This window comes from Labeo rohita, chromosome 16, assembly GCF_022985175.1.
Source record: "Labeo rohita strain BAU-BD-2019 chromosome 16, IGBB_LRoh.1.0, whole genome shotgun sequence".
In the NCBI taxonomy this organism is placed as follows: domain Eukaryota; kingdom Metazoa; phylum Chordata; class Actinopteri; order Cypriniformes; family Cyprinidae; genus Labeo; species Labeo rohita.
In genome coordinates, this window is record NC_066884.1 from 30,009,191 (window position 1) to 30,029,515 (window position 20,325).

The 20,325-nt window shown below is 40.4% G+C and overlaps 1 protein-coding gene across 4 annotated transcripts in view; it reads right to left on the reverse strand.

Moving 5' to 3' along the window:
* adcy2a (adenylate cyclase 2a) overlaps positions 1-20,325 on the reverse strand; it is a 124,534-nt gene that overhangs the window by 19,437 nt on the left and 84,772 nt on the right. For all 4 annotated transcript variants that reach the window (XM_051132400.1, XM_051132399.1, XM_051132398.1 and 1 more), the window contains 4 exons: positions 12,640-12,789; positions 8,966-9,114; positions 1,369-1,480; positions 1,050-1,177 (listed from right to left, as the gene is read on the reverse strand). In XM_051132400.1, the coding sequence (XP_050988357.1) occupies positions 1,050-1,177; positions 1,369-1,480; positions 8,966-9,114; positions 12,640-12,789 (539 nt within the window). The remainder of the gene's footprint in view (positions 1-1,049; positions 1,178-1,368; positions 1,481-8,965; positions 9,115-12,639; positions 12,790-20,325) is intronic.

Consider the following 20,325-nt stretch of genomic DNA (forward strand, 5'->3'; position numbering starts at 1 on the left):
ATCATTTATTGGCACGTGGTTTGAACTAAAAGTGCAGTGTTTCTGCACTGTGGCTCAGACTGAGTCCTCAAAACATACAATATAGCATTTTCATAGAATTTTCATAAAATCACTTTTTTTATTCGGTTGATTATACATTATTGTACAACACTGTGATTACGATGAGTTTCCTTGCAATCTTTTAACAGGAATTCACAACATATTTTCCAACACCACAATTTGCCAGCAACTACTAATGGAGAAATTTTCATTCTTCCAGACTTCTACAGAACAGGCAGAGATATGAGAAAGACAGCTCTCTCGTCTAGACTCAGCACAAGTCATTTTCCACCGTCTGACCTCTGAGGCCTCTGACTCATTATCAGGATGGCCAGGTATCATGTCCTTCACAGCAGCACTGGGCCAAGACCAATCTGCCCCTCTGCGCAGAGGATTATAGGAACTGGAATAGAAGCTTTTCTGCTGGACTGACTCTGCCTAAATTCTATCACAGAAATAGAGCAAGTGCGCAGACAGTTTGCTTAAATCCTGGTCTCAATTTTATGCAAATTGAAGTTACATGTAAATAGAAACAGAATGATGATTTAAATTATACATTTTGGAATCTCCTGTGGTAATGCACAAAAAAAGCCAGGTGTTCGCAGTGTTGTTCTTTAGAGTCAAAGCGTGAACAGGTTTGCAGAAACTAATAATTATAAAACTAGGACAGATGTTTTCAAGCTAATCAGAGGCAAAGAATCTTTCAGCTAAGATCTAAAAGAAACAACAGATGTAATATTGAGATTGATTAAATGTAGAGTTTGACAGATGTTTAGACTGGAGGTTCTAAATTGGTTTTGCTCTAGAACCCAGATTGTAGACCTCAATTACCAAAATTGTGCATTGTATTAAAGTAAACAAAATGTAAATATACTACAACACTATGAGTAAGATTTACCAGCCATGAAATGTACTGGATCAAATATTAGTATTTAGTAGTATTAGTATAAATTAGTATTAAAAACACCAGCTGACAACCACTGATAGCAGACATGTGGGGCTGAACTTACTTAATAGCTTCACACATATCAAGTCCCATCTTCACACAGTTTTTGGCATGATTTGGCAAGGATTCTGGGAGGCCAGATACACAGTAATAACAGTCCCCTAAAATTTTTATTCTCATACATTCATTTTCCTGAAACACACAGAAACAATCAAGGATGTCAACAGCCAGAAAACATCCTGATAAGGGTGAAATTATCTACAGCATTTGATTTGAGTTTCACAAAGTAATATATTTTCCAACCCAGAAAGAAAATGGTAAAGCTTATAGCTTTATATAAATGAAGTACATGCCAGTCACTAGACTTAGGAGATTCAGCTTACCTTGGCAATCTGATCAAATTTGCCAAATAGCTCATTCAACATATGGACCAGCTCTCCAGGTGAGCAATCACTGGCCAAGCGGGTAAATCCAACAATATCAGCATACAAAATACTGTAAGAGAACATAAAAATTAAATTAATTTTTTTAATGCACCTGACACTGTTTAATTGCTTTAGGGTTGTTTCATTTCCAATGCAACAGAACAACAGAATAATGCTAATGGCAAAGTTCCCCTTAGACCATGACAGAATAAACCACAGCAAGAAAAAGACCCTCAGAATGTTGCGTTTCTCAGGCTTTCTGTGTGTCTAAACATGTGGCACTTTGGGTAGCTTAATTATTGTGTATTTTTTTAAATCTCTGACCTTTTCATTGCAGTGCATTGCATACACAGAAAAGATTTTCTGCTAATGCTGCTGTCTTACAGGGAATGAAAGCTCAAGTAACAAGCAATAATCTTGGCACTCCAAAATTAAAAAAAAAAAAAAAAAAATGGCAGGTGGGGCAGCTAAATTTGTTTAGTCACAAACAGTCCAAATGGAAGGGATACAAATTGTCTGCATAGCAAAATGGCAAGAGTCAAAAAAGTTCAAACCTACATAAATTACATAAAATACACCAGAAATGCAACGTTACCCAGGTAATCCGTAAACAAAACAGCTGCACTACTTTCTGTTTCTGAACAGGATTTAAATGTTTCAAACAGCCATTCAGATTTTTGTATTTGCAGTGGTGTTCATCACAGCGCCAAATACTTAAATACTTATAACAGGCTATTTATTTTTAGACTTTTTTATATTTTAATCTGGACAACGTGCTCTAGATATTGTTTGCTAATGTTTAAAACCAAAAATAATTATCTTGTAACTTATGCAACAAATGTAGCTACTGCTCAGTGCTAATGTTAATTCATTAACTAAGCTTAAGTAATCCTTATTTTAGAGTTTTACCTGTTGTTCTTTATAATTCAATTCAATTCAGATTCAATTCAGATTAATTTGTATAGTGCTTTTCACGGTAGATATCGTTGCAAGTTAAAGTTTTTACAATATATTTAGTAGTAGCTTAGTGGTGAATGTCAAGTTGATGTACATATGGCAGAGATGTATGGTAAAGATCTATTAATGGCGTAATCAAACAGACAATATAATATAATTCATTTGTACTTGAATCTATTTGAAACATTTGTTTCCTTTATAAATTGTTTTGTGTGTATTTCTTGATTGTATTTAAATGTTCAGTACTATTTGTTCCCCTTCAGGAACTCGAGCCGTGTCGAAACGCTAGGGGGAACGCCTTCAGCGTGACCGTGCTCTGAATCACATGTGTAATCAGTCCAATGGAAGAGCGAGACGTCAACGGCGGGTGACGTCACCAACCAGGAAGCTATAAATACACGTGCGTTGGAAACCGGCGTCAGCTTCTGTCTTTCAGCAGCGCTCTGTGTCTGTGTGTTTGTGCTCGTTTTGGTTGCCAGTTTGCACCACTTTTATTTCAAAGAGCACAATGTCTAAAAAGAGTCAAAAAACTAAGCATTTAGACAAACCATGTTTTAGAGCGTGTGTTCCTCCCTGCCCTCGCTACATCACGAGCGGGGATACACACGCTCTATGCGTGGTTTGTCTGGGAGCGGAGCATGCGGCATGCGGATTGCCCGCACTGCGATCTTCTTCCGATGCGCACGCTCCGCTCCCGGAAGGCTCTCTTCGAGGAGGGAGCCTTCAAAAGCGTTCCTCGCGGGTCTGGTCCCGCTTCCGCCGAGGCGGAGCGGGCACTACACTCGTGGGGATCGCAGTTGGATCTGCTGGAGGGTATGGAGACGGGTGTCCCCCTATCTTCTGCCTCACCCAGCAGATCCGCAGCCCGGTCCGCGGGATCGGAAGCCCGCACTGCGGTTTCTTCCCCTCGCGGATCGGGCTCGACGGTCCGACTCTCATCCTCCGAGGGGGCTGAGGTCGAGATCGTCGAGGAAACCCCCCAGTCTGTGCAGTATGAGGAGCTGCTGGAGGTTGTGACTCGTGCGGTCGAGAAGCTAAAAATAGATTGGCCCACCGAGTCACAGGCCGAGCCTCAGAGAAGCAGATTAGATGAGAGATTTCTGCAGTCTCGGCCACCTTCAGCCCGCCGGAGCCTTCCTTTTTTTCCCGATCTCCACACCGAGGTGTCGAGATCGTGGAATTCTCCGTTTTCAGCCCGCTTGTTCATCCCCGCTTCCTACAATTATGGCAGTGTTGCGGGGCTGGATGAGCGCGGCTACAGAGCAATGCCACGGGTGGAACAGACACTCGCCAGCTATCTGTCCCCCGGTTCGGCATCGTCTCTTAAGGCTCCGGCATTGCCGACCAAACCGCTGCGAGTCACCTCAGCGTTGGTTGGCAAGGGGTACACGGCGGCAGGTCAGGCTGGTGCGTGTCTGCACACGATGTCCGTGTTGCAGGCATACCAGGCTGACCTGCTGAAAGAGCTGGATGAAGGCGAAGAGATCAAAGACGCTGACATCGCGGAGGTTAGGAGAACCGCTGATCTTGCTCTCCGCGCCACTAAGGAGACCGCTCGTGCTATTGGGCGGTCTATAGCAGCCCTAGTGGCCGTGGAGAGACACCTTTGGTTGACCCTGTCCGATATGAAAGAAACGGACAGGGTCTTCCTTCTGGACGCCCCGCTTTCGCCTTCTGGCCTGTTCGGCGACTCCGTTAACTCGGTCGTCGACAGGTACCAGGAGGCTCGTAAGCAAGCGGCGGCATTCCAGCGGTTCCTCCCCCTCCGCCATCCAGCTCGCGAGGCTGCTGGGCGGGAGCAGCCTCGGCCGTCTACCAGCTCCTCATACCGTGACGCACAGAAACAGAGTGTGGCCACTCGCACTCCGCCCCATCGAGAGCAAGTGGTCGTACGCTCTAAGTCGGGGACTTCTAGGGCGAGGCCCGACCTAAGGGTCGTGCTGCAGTCTAAGAAGTCCTCGACTAAGCGGTCCTGACAATTCAGGACCGCTGAGGGCAGCCCCAAGGGGGGAAAGGCGGGGTGCACCGCATTCTTCGGTGTCCGCCTCCCTCCTGTGCCCTCAGGAGACCGTTCTGCTAACCCTGCCGGTGCTTCAGGGCGCAGCGGCCTCCAGCGAGCATACACCTCGGTTTCTCCCGCCCGGCAACGTAGCGGGGCCGGGGGGCTCGCCACCCCCGAGGGGGTTTCAGGGGCCGCTAGTTCAGGTGCTTCCTGCCGGGGAACCGTTACAGGACACCGTTCTAGTGACTCAACAAACACCAGAGACCAGTCTCGAGAGACTGGTTCCCTTAGTAGATCATTTGGCAGCGTGGAAACTACTGCCCAATGTGTCTGCTTGGGTCCTGCGTACTGTAGAAAGAGGGTATCGAATACAGTTCGGCGCTCCTCCGCCGCCATTTGTCGGGGTCTCCCCCACCTTGGTGGGCCCCGAGCAGGGTCTGGTAATGGAACAAGAAGTAGTTTCTCTTCTGAGGAAGGAGGCCATCGAGGTGGTCCCTCCTCACGACAGGGAGTCCGGGTTCTACAGCCGGTATTTCATTGTTCCGAAGAAGGATGGGGGCCTGCGTCCCATTTTAGATCTTCGTGTTCTGAACCGCTCAGTCATGAAGCTGAAGTTCAGGATGCTTACTCTCAAGCAAGTAGTGTCACAAATCAGGTCCGAGGACTGGTTTGTGACGATAGATCTGAAAGACGCGTACTTCCATGTCTCCATCCTTCCTCAACACAGGAAGTTCCTCAGGTTTGCTTTCAGGGGCGAAGCATACCAATATCGGGTTCTTCCGTTCGGCCTAGCACTCTCCCCCCGCACTTTTACCAAGTGTGTGGATGCAGCTCTGGCTCCGTTGCGACTCCAGGGCATCCGCATACTAAACTATATCGACGACTGGTTAATTCTAGCACAGTCGGAACAGTTAGCGGCTCAGCATCGAGATGTTGTGCTCGCTCACATGAAAGAGTTGGGGCTGAGACTGAACGCCAAGAAAAGTGTGTTGTCTCCATTACAGAGAACCACTTATCTAGGTGTGGTATGGGATTCGACCACGATGCAGGCACGGTTGTCTCCTGCTCGGATAGAGTCGATCCTCGCTGCAGTCAGGAGAGTCAAAGTAGGCCGGTCACTCACTGTCAAGCAGTTTCAACAACTGCTGGGTCTGATGGCGGCTGCGTCCAACGTGATACCTTTTGGCCTGCTGTACATGAGACCCCTACAGTGGTGGCTCAAAACCAGGGGGTTCTCCCCGAGGAAAAACCGCTTCGCATGATCAAGGTCACGCGGCGATGCCTACGTGCCTTGGACATGTGGAGGAATCCCTGGTTCCTGTCTCAGGGCCCGGTGCTGGGAGCTCCTTGTCGCCGCGTAACGCTAGCGACAGATGCTTCCCTCACCGGTTGGGGTGCGGTCATGAGTGGCCACACCGCCCGCGGTCTGTGGAGAGGTCACCAACTCACTTGGCACATAAATTGCCTGGAGATGCTGGCCGTGTTCCAAGCACTGAAGCACTTTCTCCCGGACCTAAGAGACCGCCATGTGTTGGTCCGCACCGACAACACAGCGGTGGTCTCTTACATCAACCACCAGGGAGGCCTGCGTTCGCGCCCCTTGTACAAGCTGGCGCACCAGATCCTTGTGTGGTCCCGGGGCAAACTCCTCTCGCTGAGAGCAGTTTACTTGCCGGGGTATCTCAATGTGGGAGCAGACATCCTGTCGAGACAGGGGCCGAGGCCCGGGGGAATGGATGCTTCACCCCGAGGTGGTGAAGCAGATTTGGAGAGTGTTTGGTCCAGCCCAAGTGGACCTTTTTGCCACGAGGGAGAACACGCAATGTCCCCTCTGGTACTCTCTAGTTCATCCAGCTCCCCTGGGGCTGGATGCCATGGTACAGACGTGGCCGAGGCTTCGTCTGTACGCTTTTCCCCCCGATCGCTCTGCTCCCGGGAGTTCTAGAGAGAGTGCGCCGGGACGGGGTGTCCCTCCTCCTAGTAGCCCCATACTGGCCGGGCCGAGTATGGTTCTCGGACCGGATTTCTCTCCTCGACGGCTCTCCACGGGAGATTCCCGTCAGGAGGGATCTCCTCTCACAGGCGGGGGGCTCTGTGTTCCACCCTCGCCCGGAGCTGTGGAAACTTTGGGTGTGGCCCCTGAGGGGGCACACCTTTTAGCTTCCGGTCTCTCAACCGAGGTTGTTGAGACCATCCTCCAATCTAGAGCTCCCTCTACGAGGAAACTTTATGCCTTGAAGTGGAGGCTTTTCACTTCTTGGTGCGAACGCCACCAGCAGGACCCAGTTAACTGCCCAGTTGGTACAGTGCTGGAGTTCCTGCAGGATAGGCTTTCCGCAGGGTTATCCCACTCCACCCTGAAGGTCTACGTGGCGGCCATTGCGGCCTACCATGCCCCTCTCGGTGGTCTCTCGGTGGGTAAAGACCCCCTTGTCTCTCGTTTCCTCCACGGTGCACTGAGGCTGAGGCCTCCTGTACGTTCTCGTGTTCCCTCATGGGACTTGTCGCTGGTGCTTGAGGCTCTCTGTAGGCCTCCTTTCGAGCCTATTGAAGAGATTTCCGATCGTCACCTTACGATTAAGACAGTTTTGCTCATTGCTATTACTTCTCTTAAGAGAGTTGGGGATCTCCAGGCCCTATCAGTGGCCCCTTCTTTTCTGGACTTTGCGCCAGGTTTGGCAAAACCTTTTTTGCACCCTCGTCCGGGTTATATCCCTAAAGTCCACTCCTCAGCACCACGGCCGGTCGTACTTCAGGCCTTTTGTCCTCCTCCCTTCCGGGAGCCCGACCAGCAGAAGCTAAACTGTATGTGTCCAGTTCGAGCGCTGGACACGTACGTCCACAGAGCTGCCATGTGGAGAAAATCTGATCAGCTTTTCGTTTGCTATGGTCCGGCTAAGCGAGGCTTTCCGGCCACCAAACAAACTTTAAGTCGTTGGATTGTGGATGCTATCTCTACTGCATATGAGTCCTCTGGTCTCCCTACTCCTTTAGGGGTCAAGGCTCACTCAACCCGGAGTGTTTCGGCCTCCAAGGCCTTCCTCGAAGGTGTCCCTATTCAGGACATCTGTAATGCTGCGGGATGGTCCACTCCTCTTACTTTTGTCAGGTTTTATGACCTAGACTTACGAGTCTCTCCTGGCTCTTCCGTCCTTTGTCCTAGCTCTTCCTAGGCAGGGACTTGGCTTCTGGCGGCGTGGGCATCTCGTTCCCCTAGCGTTTCGACGCGGCTCGAGTTCCTGAAGGGGAACGTCTCAGGTTACGTATGTAACCCTGGTTCCCCGAGGGAACGAGACGCCGCGTCTCGAGGCCCTCATCCTGCATCCCTGCGAGTGCTGCTTCTCTCCTGAAGCTGACGCCGGTTTCCAACGCACGTGTATTTATAGCTTCCTGGTTGGTGACGTCACCCGCCGTTGACGTCTCGCTCTTCCATTGGACTGATTACACATGTGATTCAGAGCACGGTCACGCTGAAGGCGTTCCCCCTAGCGTTTCGACGCGGCGTCTCGTTCCCTCGGCGAACCAGGGTTACATACGTAACCTGAGACGTTATAAGGAAAAAAGTTATTAAACTTCAATTTCAACTTCTATTTCAATATCATGATAATACCGTATACTGTGGTAAAAGCTTGGTAACACTAGGGAACAATTTGCACTATTAATGTCATGAATCTGGTCCTGATCTCCAGTCCGTTCGCCACCAGAGGTTGCCTTGTCATTTCACGTTACATAGACTGTTGCACTACACCCTGGACTACCTTTCTCATGTTTCACCTCACTCACAGCTGCAGCCAGTCATGAACTGCATAAATATGAGGCCCTTCCCACTATTCTGGGCTGAGTATTGGACTGTGTTTAGCACACTCTGTGTGTTAGCGGTTAGCTGCCATACGGAGCCTCCTTGTTAATTCCTAGTCTTGTTCAGTCGTGTTTCTTGTTAGTTTTTCCGTGTGTTGTTTTCTAGCCTGGTATATCGTCTTGTCTGCCTTCAGCCTGCCCTGGACCTTTCCCCCATCATGGATATTACCCTTTGCCTAGTCGTTTGGACTCTGCTCACCACTCGTATGAACTCTAGCCTGCCTATCTGGATTACCCGTTTTCCTCGCCCCTTGGATAACGTTCGCTCCTGATCGACCCTCGTCTGCCTCCCGGTTTACTCTTGTGTTTTGCTCTTATATACCTGTTTGCCACTGTTTTGACCCTGCCTGTTTTTTACTATGTCTCTGTCTCATTGTAATAAAAGCTGGCATTTGGATCTGCCCGCTTCACGTCTCCCTCGCTATGTTACAGTTAACTAGTTAGTTATTAGCATGCCTATTAACATATTGGCTGTTTATTAGAAGGCTACTTATAAAGCACATATTCTGCATGACCATATTCCTGATCCTACCCCATACCTGAACTTAACAACTACCTTACTAACTATTAATAAGCAGCAAATTAGGAGTTTATTGAGGCAAAAGTCGTAGTTAGTGGTTTGTTAACAGTGAGAACTTAAGATAAAGTGTGACCAAAAGTTTTAGTGATTATTGCAACATCAAAAATTGACACCATCACATGCTCACATTTATTAATTTATTTATATTATCAACACACCTGACGTTGGTGTGGCGTTGTACATATAAATTATGGAAGTTGTTGGTGTTTTCCACCTGACCAAACTTCGGCCCCTGTAGTCTCTGTATGATTTCAGCTTTCATCACTCGGGCAATGTGAGCAGGAAGCAGAGACAGCAACAGACGTTCCTGTAGCAAAAACACACCACAACAGGGAATGAGATAATTATATCTCATATACACACTTATCTAGCTTGTCTCTTTGATATGTGAAGCAAAGATTTGAGTTTGAAGAAAAAATTATATTACATAAAAGACTGCACACAGTCTTTAAATAAATAAAGTGAAAGAGAAAAAGTGAGGAAACACATTCACTCTATCATTTACAGTATGCTCTGTTCCAAAACCTGGACAGCTTCCTACCTGTCTTTGCAGGAAGACACCATACAGGCATTTCTCCAAATATGAAGGTTATTCTAAAGGGTTTGTAACTTTATTAAGACTTATGTTAAAACATTTTAGTCAATAGATTTTGTGAAAATAAATAAATAAATGTGAGTCACCTGTGTAGAGTGCTAATCATAAGTAGTGTGTAGACTTTCTGCCTGTGTAGAGTATTCCAGATCAGTCACTTATGAGGTTCATGACAGTTATGATTCTGCCATAGAGGTCAGCTACCTACATTGTAAAAGTGTTAACTTGAAATTGAAGAGATTATTTGCAAATTCCGATAAACACCACTTTAAAAAAAAAAAAAGAAAAGAAAAGAAAAAAGAACTGGGTGTTGTGCGTTATTCTCCACATATTCAATTCAATTCAATTCAATTCAACTGTATTTGTATAGCGCTTTTTACAATACATATCGTTGCAAAGCAACTTTACAGCAATTTAAAGTTTTTACTATATATTTAGTAGCAGCTTACTAGTGGTGACTATGTCAAGTTGATGTACATATGGCAGAGATGTATGGTAAAGATCAATTAATGACGTAATCAAACAGACAAAGAACACTAAATTAGTAGCACAATTCGGTATGTTGTTTCTGGGTTTGCAACATATAGTGCAATCTGAACCCTAAACACATTTAGTGAATCAGTGCGCTGTATTCAGGTCAGGGGCCGGTCGCATAAAAGGTTTAGACTAGGCTTAAAAGTTAGTCATCTAACTTTTGTTTTTGAGACTGTTCAAAATTTTTTTACATTTGGTTACATATAAACTTAGATTGAATCCAAAATATAAGACTGATTACCCCTTGGTTAACACTAGGTCTTAACACAGAGGTTAGGTTTATGCAGCTGGCCCCAGGTGACAAGGTGGCCAGTCACTTTGAAAAGACGCACTATGAGAGGAGTTTCGTCAAAGCTGACTAAAAGTGATCGAGGATGGATAATTTTGACAAACTTAATGAACCTGTGAAAGGAAAATAAAAGCTGAAACTTTTTCATGGAACCTTGCAAAAGCAGTGCGTTACAGTGGTGAGGGAAAAAAAACACTTTCAGTAAACTTTAATTTTGTAAGTTACCTGTATTTATTTAAGTTATCATTAATTAACCAAAACAACCCAACTGTTGTTTGATTGATATTACTTGGAATGCAAAAATAAAAAATAAATAAATAAATAATAATAATAATAATTTAATGTATTTACTATAGTTGAATTCAACAATGCTAATTAGTATCCTTGGATTTGAATAAAAACAGTTAAAGTTAAGATATTACCGTTGTTAGTTATCTAGCTAGCTAGCTATTAGATATCTTAATATGTTTTAGAACTTTTGGAAATTTGATTTGTCTGGTGAACACAACAACATCTATAAATAAATGGGAAACTCTAAAACTTTTACAATGTAGCAATACAAACTAATATTAAGCAAGACCAATTCTGCAGGTGGTTAATCCACATTTAAGCATCACAGAAAATTCCTGCTGCACATTAGTTCTGCTTTATTAGCCTTCCCTTACCGGAGCTCTTCAAGAAAATTATACCTTAGCTCACATTTTTCACAGGAGATGTGAAAATCTATGAGTCAAAGGCATCTGCAATGTGATATTCTTCTGGGATTGATATAACTGGGTTACGGTGGACTTTTTTTGATAAGGTAAAACTAAGATTACCAAATTCAATTTTAAATTTTATAAGATTTCCCCACTAGGCATAAAGTGTGAATGAGTTTAATTAGATCTAACAGGGACGGTCTGGAGGGTCATTATGAAAGCTTATGATAGCTTGACTCTATGCTACATGCAAGAGAAGGTTAATTGCCCAGTAGGTCTGGTACATTTCCCCCTAATCAACCATAATGAACTCATAAAAAACATTTTAAAATCCTGATAATTTTATTAGCATCTACATAAAAGCCATATACATTAATTTACGCTGTGACAAATGCATCATTATCCTTTTTTCCACTAATTAATGTGCTATACTAGGATCTACTGCAATAACAACAGCAGCAGAAAACTGTGCAATGTTGCAGTGGTAGCCGAGACCACTGAGCTGTGGAAAGCACAATTCATCACCCGCAGCCTGAGAGGATATCCTTAAGAGGTTAATCCAGAGAAGAGGAGAGAGGCAATGTTTGACCTCTCACAGAGCATATAGTCTGATGGAACACAGCCAATATGCCAGCAGCGGCCTTCAGACTTCACAGAGACAGCAGTAGGCTTCAGTCACACCATCTGCCTTTGTGGCCCTGTCTAAACTGGGGCCTGAGAACCAGCATCACAGAAGCATCCTGGTTTCCACTCATTAGCAACTGGGCCGAGAAGAGGAGACTGTAAACATTTGCAGTGTCTCAAAAGGGAACCACTGATAACTTAATGTCAAACTTATGGAAAAATAATTATGGCTAAGAGTCTAGGCAACAAATCAAATTCAATAACATTGCTTCCTTTATAGGCATGATATGCTAAAATAACAACTGATAATAGCTGTGTTAATCTTTTTTGTTTGTTTGTTTGTTTGTTTGTTTTGTTCTAACCAATTGACAAAGCAGCAGAACATTTTGCTGTGTACTAAACTGTCTTTATTGCAATGGCCTGCCGTTGGTAGTTGCTGCATCTATTTGCTGTGATGCCAGATATTGAAAAAAAGAATGATTTCAAATCGCTTTGTTACTGCAAATCGCTGTCAGTGTCAACAAGTCATTGATTTCTGTATCTGCAGTTGTATCTCAAATCTTACATTTGTGGCATACATAACATTACATTACACTTGTGGCATAGACATGACCTTTAAAAAATTCTTAACATTACCAACTAGGAACTGTCAAAAAAAACAAAAACAAAAAAAAAAACAGACAATTTTATCATCACACTTCATGATTCACTTTACATAAGAAGCCCTATTAAAGAAGTTTCCATGCAATTAAATACAGTGTACTTTCAGTGTATTGTAGAATAAATAAACATTAAGTTTGTGTGATATGTCTTAGGAGGATAAGGAATTATTATTTTTACACTAATCTAATCCAGTTCTGTCATTCTTTCAGCAAACTGGTACATAACACATAAGCTTTCCGGTGTTCCAGGCCTAGACCCAATTCACTCCCTACCAATTCACTCCCTAATTTACAAATGTTAACTCACCATGAGCATTCAGTGCTTTGCCAAAGGAAACATGGAATATATCAGTTCTTTCAACTCCAGCCACAGACCAGCTGATAGATCATGACTTAAGAACTCATAGAAAGTAAAGCAAGATTTATACTGAACCTGTTGTCGCTTCTCAAACTCCAGTTTGATGGGTGATTTTATACAGTTGCAGGTGTCTTGATATGTCTGCTTTAGTGCCAGTTCCATCAGGTGCTTGTGGTATGCTCCTGCCAGGTTCCCACATATGAAAATTATGATATTTGCCAGAATCTAGAGAAATAAAACAAATACAAGCAAACAATAAAGCATATGATAGGATTATACCAGAAGACTTTATACATCTGCACCATTTTTTTTTTGACAAAGTGAGGAACTACTTTACAGGAAAGGTCAGATTTCCTTGATTCCACTTTAGACATTTCCACATTTAATTCAACTTAATTCAGTTACAATTAATATACAGTACATTATTATTTTTGAAATTGTTATGCTGATAAAGTATCTAATTGTATACATTTATCAGACTTTGGACCTCACTGTACATATATGTAAAAAAAAAAAAAAAAAAGTTAGAGTCTAAGGCAATAAAAGCAAGGATTGTGCAAGGAATCAATTTCCAGCCCAAATATATTTTATTGACACCAGCTTATGTATGGAGCACTTATCATCCACAGTACAGCTCCTTCAGTTTTCCATTTCAGCTTCAAAAAGCTCTTGGTGAATGATTTTTGACAAGAGCTCTGCTAACCCAATCAAATGTTCAGCAGGGAGGGGAATTTGGTTATTGTAGTCAGTATTAGCAGCAGAAAGAAGTGCTTAAGTCCCCCAATTCCTAATGTTAGTGTTCACACCTCTTTTTTCTCACTCTTTTTTATACTCCCTTGTTCAATTACCTTCCCAGTGTTGAAGAGCTGTGTCCCTGATTACTTCCTGCCTTTCAGCTAAGTCCTTTGGTTCCCCATCTTTTTAAAGCTCGCTATTCAGCATACTATTCAACATTTGGATGAAAACAGTGCATCAAAGGCTTGGCTCCATGAGATATTTTTTAATTGCTCTTGGACATCCATTTTATTTGAGTTGCTGTGGAAAGAGTCTCAAACTTTTCTTGGCTGTCACACTTTGAACCATGAAAACTTTAAAAGACATCAGTCGGCTGACATGGTTGGAATTAAAGTGAAGGGTCATTCACAGTGACAGAAAGCACAACAATAAATTTCTTATGAAGTAGATTCATGAAAACAGAAAACAGAACATTTTGTAACTTTCATTATTACAGTTCTACTCAGGCCCAGTTCTAGGACTGCATGAAGGAGGGGGCATTTCAAGACTTTATTCACTTCATGAATTACAGGTGTTTGGTTTAATTCAAAAGCAATTTTTGGCAAATTCATAATGATTCACTTTGATTAGTAATTACATTTTATTAGTTTTTAAATAAAATATATTTATTTATATTTATATTTATATTTTAATGTTTTCTCTAATGTGTCTTGCAAGAAAACTATTCGAAATTTCATTGCACTTTTACTGCACCAAAATTAACTTCAAAGGAACATTAAATGTTTGTTGAAGTCACCACTGCAGGATCTGCAAAATGTTAATGATTTAATGATTTGTTTTTATTCAGTACAGCTATTTTAAAATAAGCTATTTCACATAATAGATGTTTACATGCAGACCACAGGACTAAATAATAACTGAATTTACACACACACACACACACACACACACACACACGTTTGTTTTTGTGAATTGTGGGGACTTTCCATAGACTTCTATAGATTTTATACTGACCAAACGATATTGTCTATCCCCTAACTCAACCCTAACTCTAAACCTACCCCTTACAGGAAACATGTTTGCATTGTTACACTTTTAGATACACATAATTTACTATTTTTAATAATTTTTTAACATTGTGGGGACTGCAGGGGGACCGTACACACACACACACACACACAAAAGCGAGTTCAAAAGATTACATGATTGATTCTTTATTCTTAAAACTGATTCTTAATACTGAGGATCAAAAACTGCAAACATTCATTGATGTGCAAGACAACATGGGACAAACATGGGACTTGAAAAAAAAAATCATAAAAACAGTTGTGGATCATCAGGTAATGAAAATCAAGCACATGTAAACTTTTAAACTGCTTAATTTGTGTAAATGCATTTGGACTATGTAAACGACTGTTATGTGAAAACGCGTATTCAGGGCAGTTCTTAAAAAAACAAACAAAACAAAACAAACAAAAAAAACATGCAATTTAAGATCTATTTTTTCTCTTTTCCCCCTTCTTTTTTGGCTATTAATATCTTGCACATTCTGCAAGGTTTATGCGAACTTACGACTTAAACATATATATGACTTAAACATAGTGGAGCGCGTATCGCAAATGATGTTTCTTTTTCTTTTTCATAAGTTTTTACAGTGTTTCGCATTATAACCAATCACACACAATTCTGTTAATTTTATGAGCACAATTGCTAGTCAGAGGCATTCAGATGAGTCATCACTGAAATGCTGAAGTTTTAGTCAGCGTGCATGCTCAATGACTGAATTCTGCAATTTGGCTGAATAAAACTGGAGCGGTTTTAGAGTGCTTACACTCGTCATAGACTGAAGTCAGCAATGATGTTCTTTGATAATCAGAGGCAGACAGTAGTGAAGTATTTTTACTTTACATTGGCAATCTATTACTTTCTTACGTTTACTCAAGTAAAAGTAATTCAAAGATTTACTTGAGTACAAGAAAGTACTACATTTTTAATGTTCTTAAGTATTAAAGGTAAAACAAACAACTTTATTCATGAAATGTAGTGCAGTAAAAAAAAAAGTATGACATTATGCTTTGGAATGTAGTGAAGTAAAGTTTTCAAAAGAAAAACACTCTGATAAAGCACAGACACTTGAAAAGTACAGAGTAAAAATATTACACTACTGTCTGCCTCCGGTGATAATGCATATGTTTTTTTTCTTTTACATATGTTTTGTATAACTGTGGACATGCAGCATTATAATTAGAAACTTAAAATGCATTTTTATTAAACGTGATCAAGTTAAACACAAATTCAGTCTTTTTAAAATGTTCTAATATAACATGGTACTTGCCTAAAATGTATGATGTGCGTAGTTACTAGATTACACAAACATTAGGCTACAGTGGTTTGAGCACATTTGGCTAGAGTACAATTAAAAAGCTGTTGTCCTTGTGGATTAAAGCTGCAGAAAATGGCTCATAAAAAATTATATATATGTGTATATATATATATATATATATATATATATATTGTCAGACCCCTTGGACTGTTTTGTTGTTTTCTACCTCTTGTATCCATATATGGTTTTTCCTGTTCCGTTCCTTGTTAAGTCATTATTGGTTAATCACCCACACCTGTCTTTGTATCGTTAGCACTCCTTTATAAGTTGGATTCTGTTCATTGTTTGGTTGTCAACGTTAAAGTTATGTTGCCGTGTGTGTTTCCCTTCTGTTTCTGTCTGGAATTACCATTTGTGGAGTTTATTAAAGACTTTTCATTATATTACGTTGTAGTTCACCTCATTCAACACACAGCCGTGACACACACACACATATATATATATTAATTGAACTTAATCATTACTATAAACATTACATAAAATGATCTAATAGTATGTTATGTGACCATTCGACAAGGTAAAATCATCATTATCAGCAGGCATGTAAGAAGGCCAGTCACCTTTAGTAAATTAAAAGTGTTATAATTAATTTGTAAAATATGTACAACATTTATCAGCGCTTTATGAATAAATCATGTATGCTTCATTGCTTTCAGAGCGGCAGTAAAGCTTATTATTCTGACATGAGTGGGATTATATACAGAAAAGATTCCGCTTTCTGTCTGATGGATTAAGAATTCACCTATTTGTATGCGTAGATATCAACGTGATTTGAAATGCAAAAGTTCACCTGTGTTTTAAAACAAAGAGTGAGTGTCAACTATTCCATGTGATGATAAACTGAAAGCTGACAACAAAACACACAGCTGTTTATAAACAGCAAACTGCAAGCACAGCTTTCATGCTTAAAAAAGATAAATTTTAAAGATTTAAAATCACACTGGGATGACCATATTACTTTTAAAAATTTTGGTTATCACAAATCTCACAAATTCACATTTGCTAGACTAATACAAAACTGAACAAACAAATAAACACAATCTGTTAATTTCCTTAAAATCTATTTCATGTGTAGACTAGGTTAAAAACAAAGGTCACACTTTATATTAGATGGCCTTAACTACTATGTACTTACATCCAAAAATAATGACAATGTACTTATTGTTGTCATATTGTATTGCAAAACACTTTTGCTTCTATTAAAGTGGGATACGGGTAAGGTTAGGGACAGATTTGGTGGTATGGACAGGTTTAAGGGTAGGTAAAGGTGAAAGGGATGGGTCAACAGTGTAATTATAAGCTGCAGCTGGGACAGGACGACTGGTTGCAATCGAGGGAAAGATGAATGCGGCCAAGTACAGGGATATCCTGGACAAAAACCCTCTCCAGAGTGTTCAGGACCTCAGACTGGGCCGAAGGTTTACCTTCCAACAAGACAATGACCCTAAGCACACAGCTAAAATAACAAAGGAGTGGCTTCACAACAACTCCGTGACTGTTCTTAAATGGCCCAGCCAGAGCCCTGACTTAAACCCAATTGAGCATCTCTGGAGAGACCTAAAAATGGCTGTCCACCAACATTTACCATCCAACCTGACAGAACTGGAGAGGATCTGCAAGGAGGAATGGCAGAGGATCCCCAAATCCAGGTGTGAAAAACTTGTCGCATCTTTCCCAAAAAGACTCATGGCTGTATTAGATCAAAAGGGTGCTTCTACTAAATACTGAGCAAAACTGAATACTTAGGACCATGTGATATTTCAGTTTTTTCTTTTTTTAATAAATCTGCAAAAATGTCAACAATTCTGTGTTTTTCTGTCAATATGGGGTGCTGTGTGTACATTAATGAGGAAAAAAAAATGAACTTGATTTTAGCAAATGGCTGCAATATAACAAAGAGTGAAAAATTGAAGGGGGTCTGAATACTTTCCGTACCCACTGTATAAATCTGTTCTCTTCTCTTCATAGTTTACATGCAAATATAATTCAGAAAGTCACTATTTCTATTGGAAAATTTCTGTAATAATCTTCTAATTACAAGAAGTCAAGTAAAAAATTCAGTGTTTATCTGGATTGTTTACCCTCATCAACCACACTGCATTTGTAACACCAAGAGTCATATATATATATAAACAAAATAATAAACATTTATTATGAGTACTGAGAGTGGTAATAATGCAAGAGAGAGAGTTTATTCATCTACTTGTTTGTCAGTAAAATGCTATAATCAGATTATCCCAGCCAGCATGTGGGAATATGCTTAGAGTGGATTTTGAAACTCATTAAAAGGACTAATTTAGAAGCAGCTGCTACTAAAGGTCATGAGTATTGAATTTTTATGACCTCACAGCATGATATACTGTAGTACTGTTGTAAATTGTGAATAATGTTTAAGTGCATTAGATGTACACAAACAGATACAGTATTTCTTTCACAAATAAATTCATTAGAACCTCCTGAATCTGATCCATAACACAAGCAAATAAAAGGCACTGTTAGTTCCTAAAGCTTTCCTAACAACTTTTAAGAGAAATCAATAAACAACTCTGAGGTCATAGCTCGATTTTCACAGCACACTAAAGCTGTGGCTTACAATCTTCTCTTCTGCAATCTAGTCACACACATACAGATTGTGCTTAATCCTGAAAAGCACATGGATTTCTGCCTGAGGCTCATTAAGCACTGCCTCTCCACAGATGTTTACACAGACAAATACAATTTCATGAAATGTAAAAATCAGAAAAACGACAAACTTACAAGGAGAATTCAAAAGGTCACAGACATGCTGTATGCCTTCAGAAGAAAGAAAATATCTCAGCAAATATTTATAAATGGTTGCTCTCGTTTTATCCTGTATTGCAGACAGTGTCTACAGGAAAATTTGATTGCTTAGATGTTATTCTTTCAAAGATCAATGGAGTTCTCCTATATGACGTTAAAAAAGTTGTAAAATGTGAATGTGAATAGTGTTGAGGACTTTAGATGTTTTAGACTGTCATTCACATTTTATGGTTTTGCAAGATATTACAGCTTTCAGAGATTGCACCTAAAATTAGGAGTAGCTCCCCTAGTAAAAAAGTAATTTAAAATACATTTATTTCCTACTAAGTTCAAATCTATTAACATATTTACTGACATATCGCTCCAGACTCACTGATATAATTATTAGAAATAAACTTTATTTAGAGTACTATTTGAGCACAATGCACATTTCTCTAGTTTTAGTTTTATGTCACTATTGATGAGGATTGTATGATCTTTAAATAATAAGCAGTACTTCTGCACAATTAAAGTGCATTAAATACAAATTTAGTTGTTCCAATTTAGCAGACTTTAAGTATACCAGTAAAATTACAAGGTATTATATAAGTACATACATATGTAAATGTATTTGTAGTATAATTAAGTACTAGAAATTTAAAATTAAAAATTTAAATTAGTATAGAATTAAACAAATGTATTTTAAATACATTTTAGTATATTTATTTTTCACTAGGGTTAATTGGACCCATAAGACATACAAGTAAAAGGTACTTTAATTCCTAAAGCGTTCCTACTTTATACAAAATTAATGAACAATTTATGGCACACTTAAGCTGTGTCTTACAATCTTTACTTTTAGAATCTATAGAAGAATCTTATTAGAGATATTTAAGTTCACAGGTACACCTTTGAAAAGGTTTGCAGATCTAAGAAAAGGATTAAAAAGAAACATAGAAGCCAGACACTGAGTTTGCTTTCCATTTAATCGCAGGAGAAACATTTCAGAAGATTATTTGTGATTTTGGTTTTGTAATCTGGAGAAGCACAGGCTGCAGCATTCTATGGACAGCCCAGCTTCATTTCTTGTGTTGAATAATCTGGACAAGCAGAACTACATAGTTTAATGACTTCTACAAGGAGGTCACAGAATGTGTACACTTCCCAAGCGTGAGCGTGTCAGTCTGAAGAGCGCATTAGCATTAAATCATGGTATTTGCATTTTACCCACTGGGCTCAGAGAGAGGATGCATTTCTTTTCCAGTTGGTTTTGGCTGCATGAGAAGCAAATATATTTAAAGTAAGTGGATGGATGAATGGATGGATGCATGCAAATATATCTTCCTGGACTCACTGTTTATATAGTATATTACAGGTATAATATTTATACTATAGGTATAAAAACATGCTTTTTATGTTTTTGGGTAGATACTGAAATATACAACACAATGCATAATTACATACAACTAATTCAGATCCTAGATAGATAGATAGATAGATAGATAGATAGATAGATAGATACATAACAATATTTAACTTTCCTTATTTGTGCCTAAAATGTGAAGGAGGTCAAATTAAAAAGTACAAATTAGTCTTACTTGGCTAATCCTTATTGTGTGGGTGGTAAACAGCTGTCAGTTGCTGCCACATAAACCGATTATCAGGAACTGGTTGCATCAGTGGCCAATATTCTAATTAGTATTTTGAGCATTGCATTAGCATAATGTAATGACTTGCACCTAAAGTTGTAATAATTGTAAGTTTATATTCACTTGGTAAAATACTGTTGTCAGATCCATATTTTGAATATCTCCCGCAATCAGAGATTATATTCCCAACACACTTGACAAATGTGTGGCATTGATTATTTTTTATAATATGAT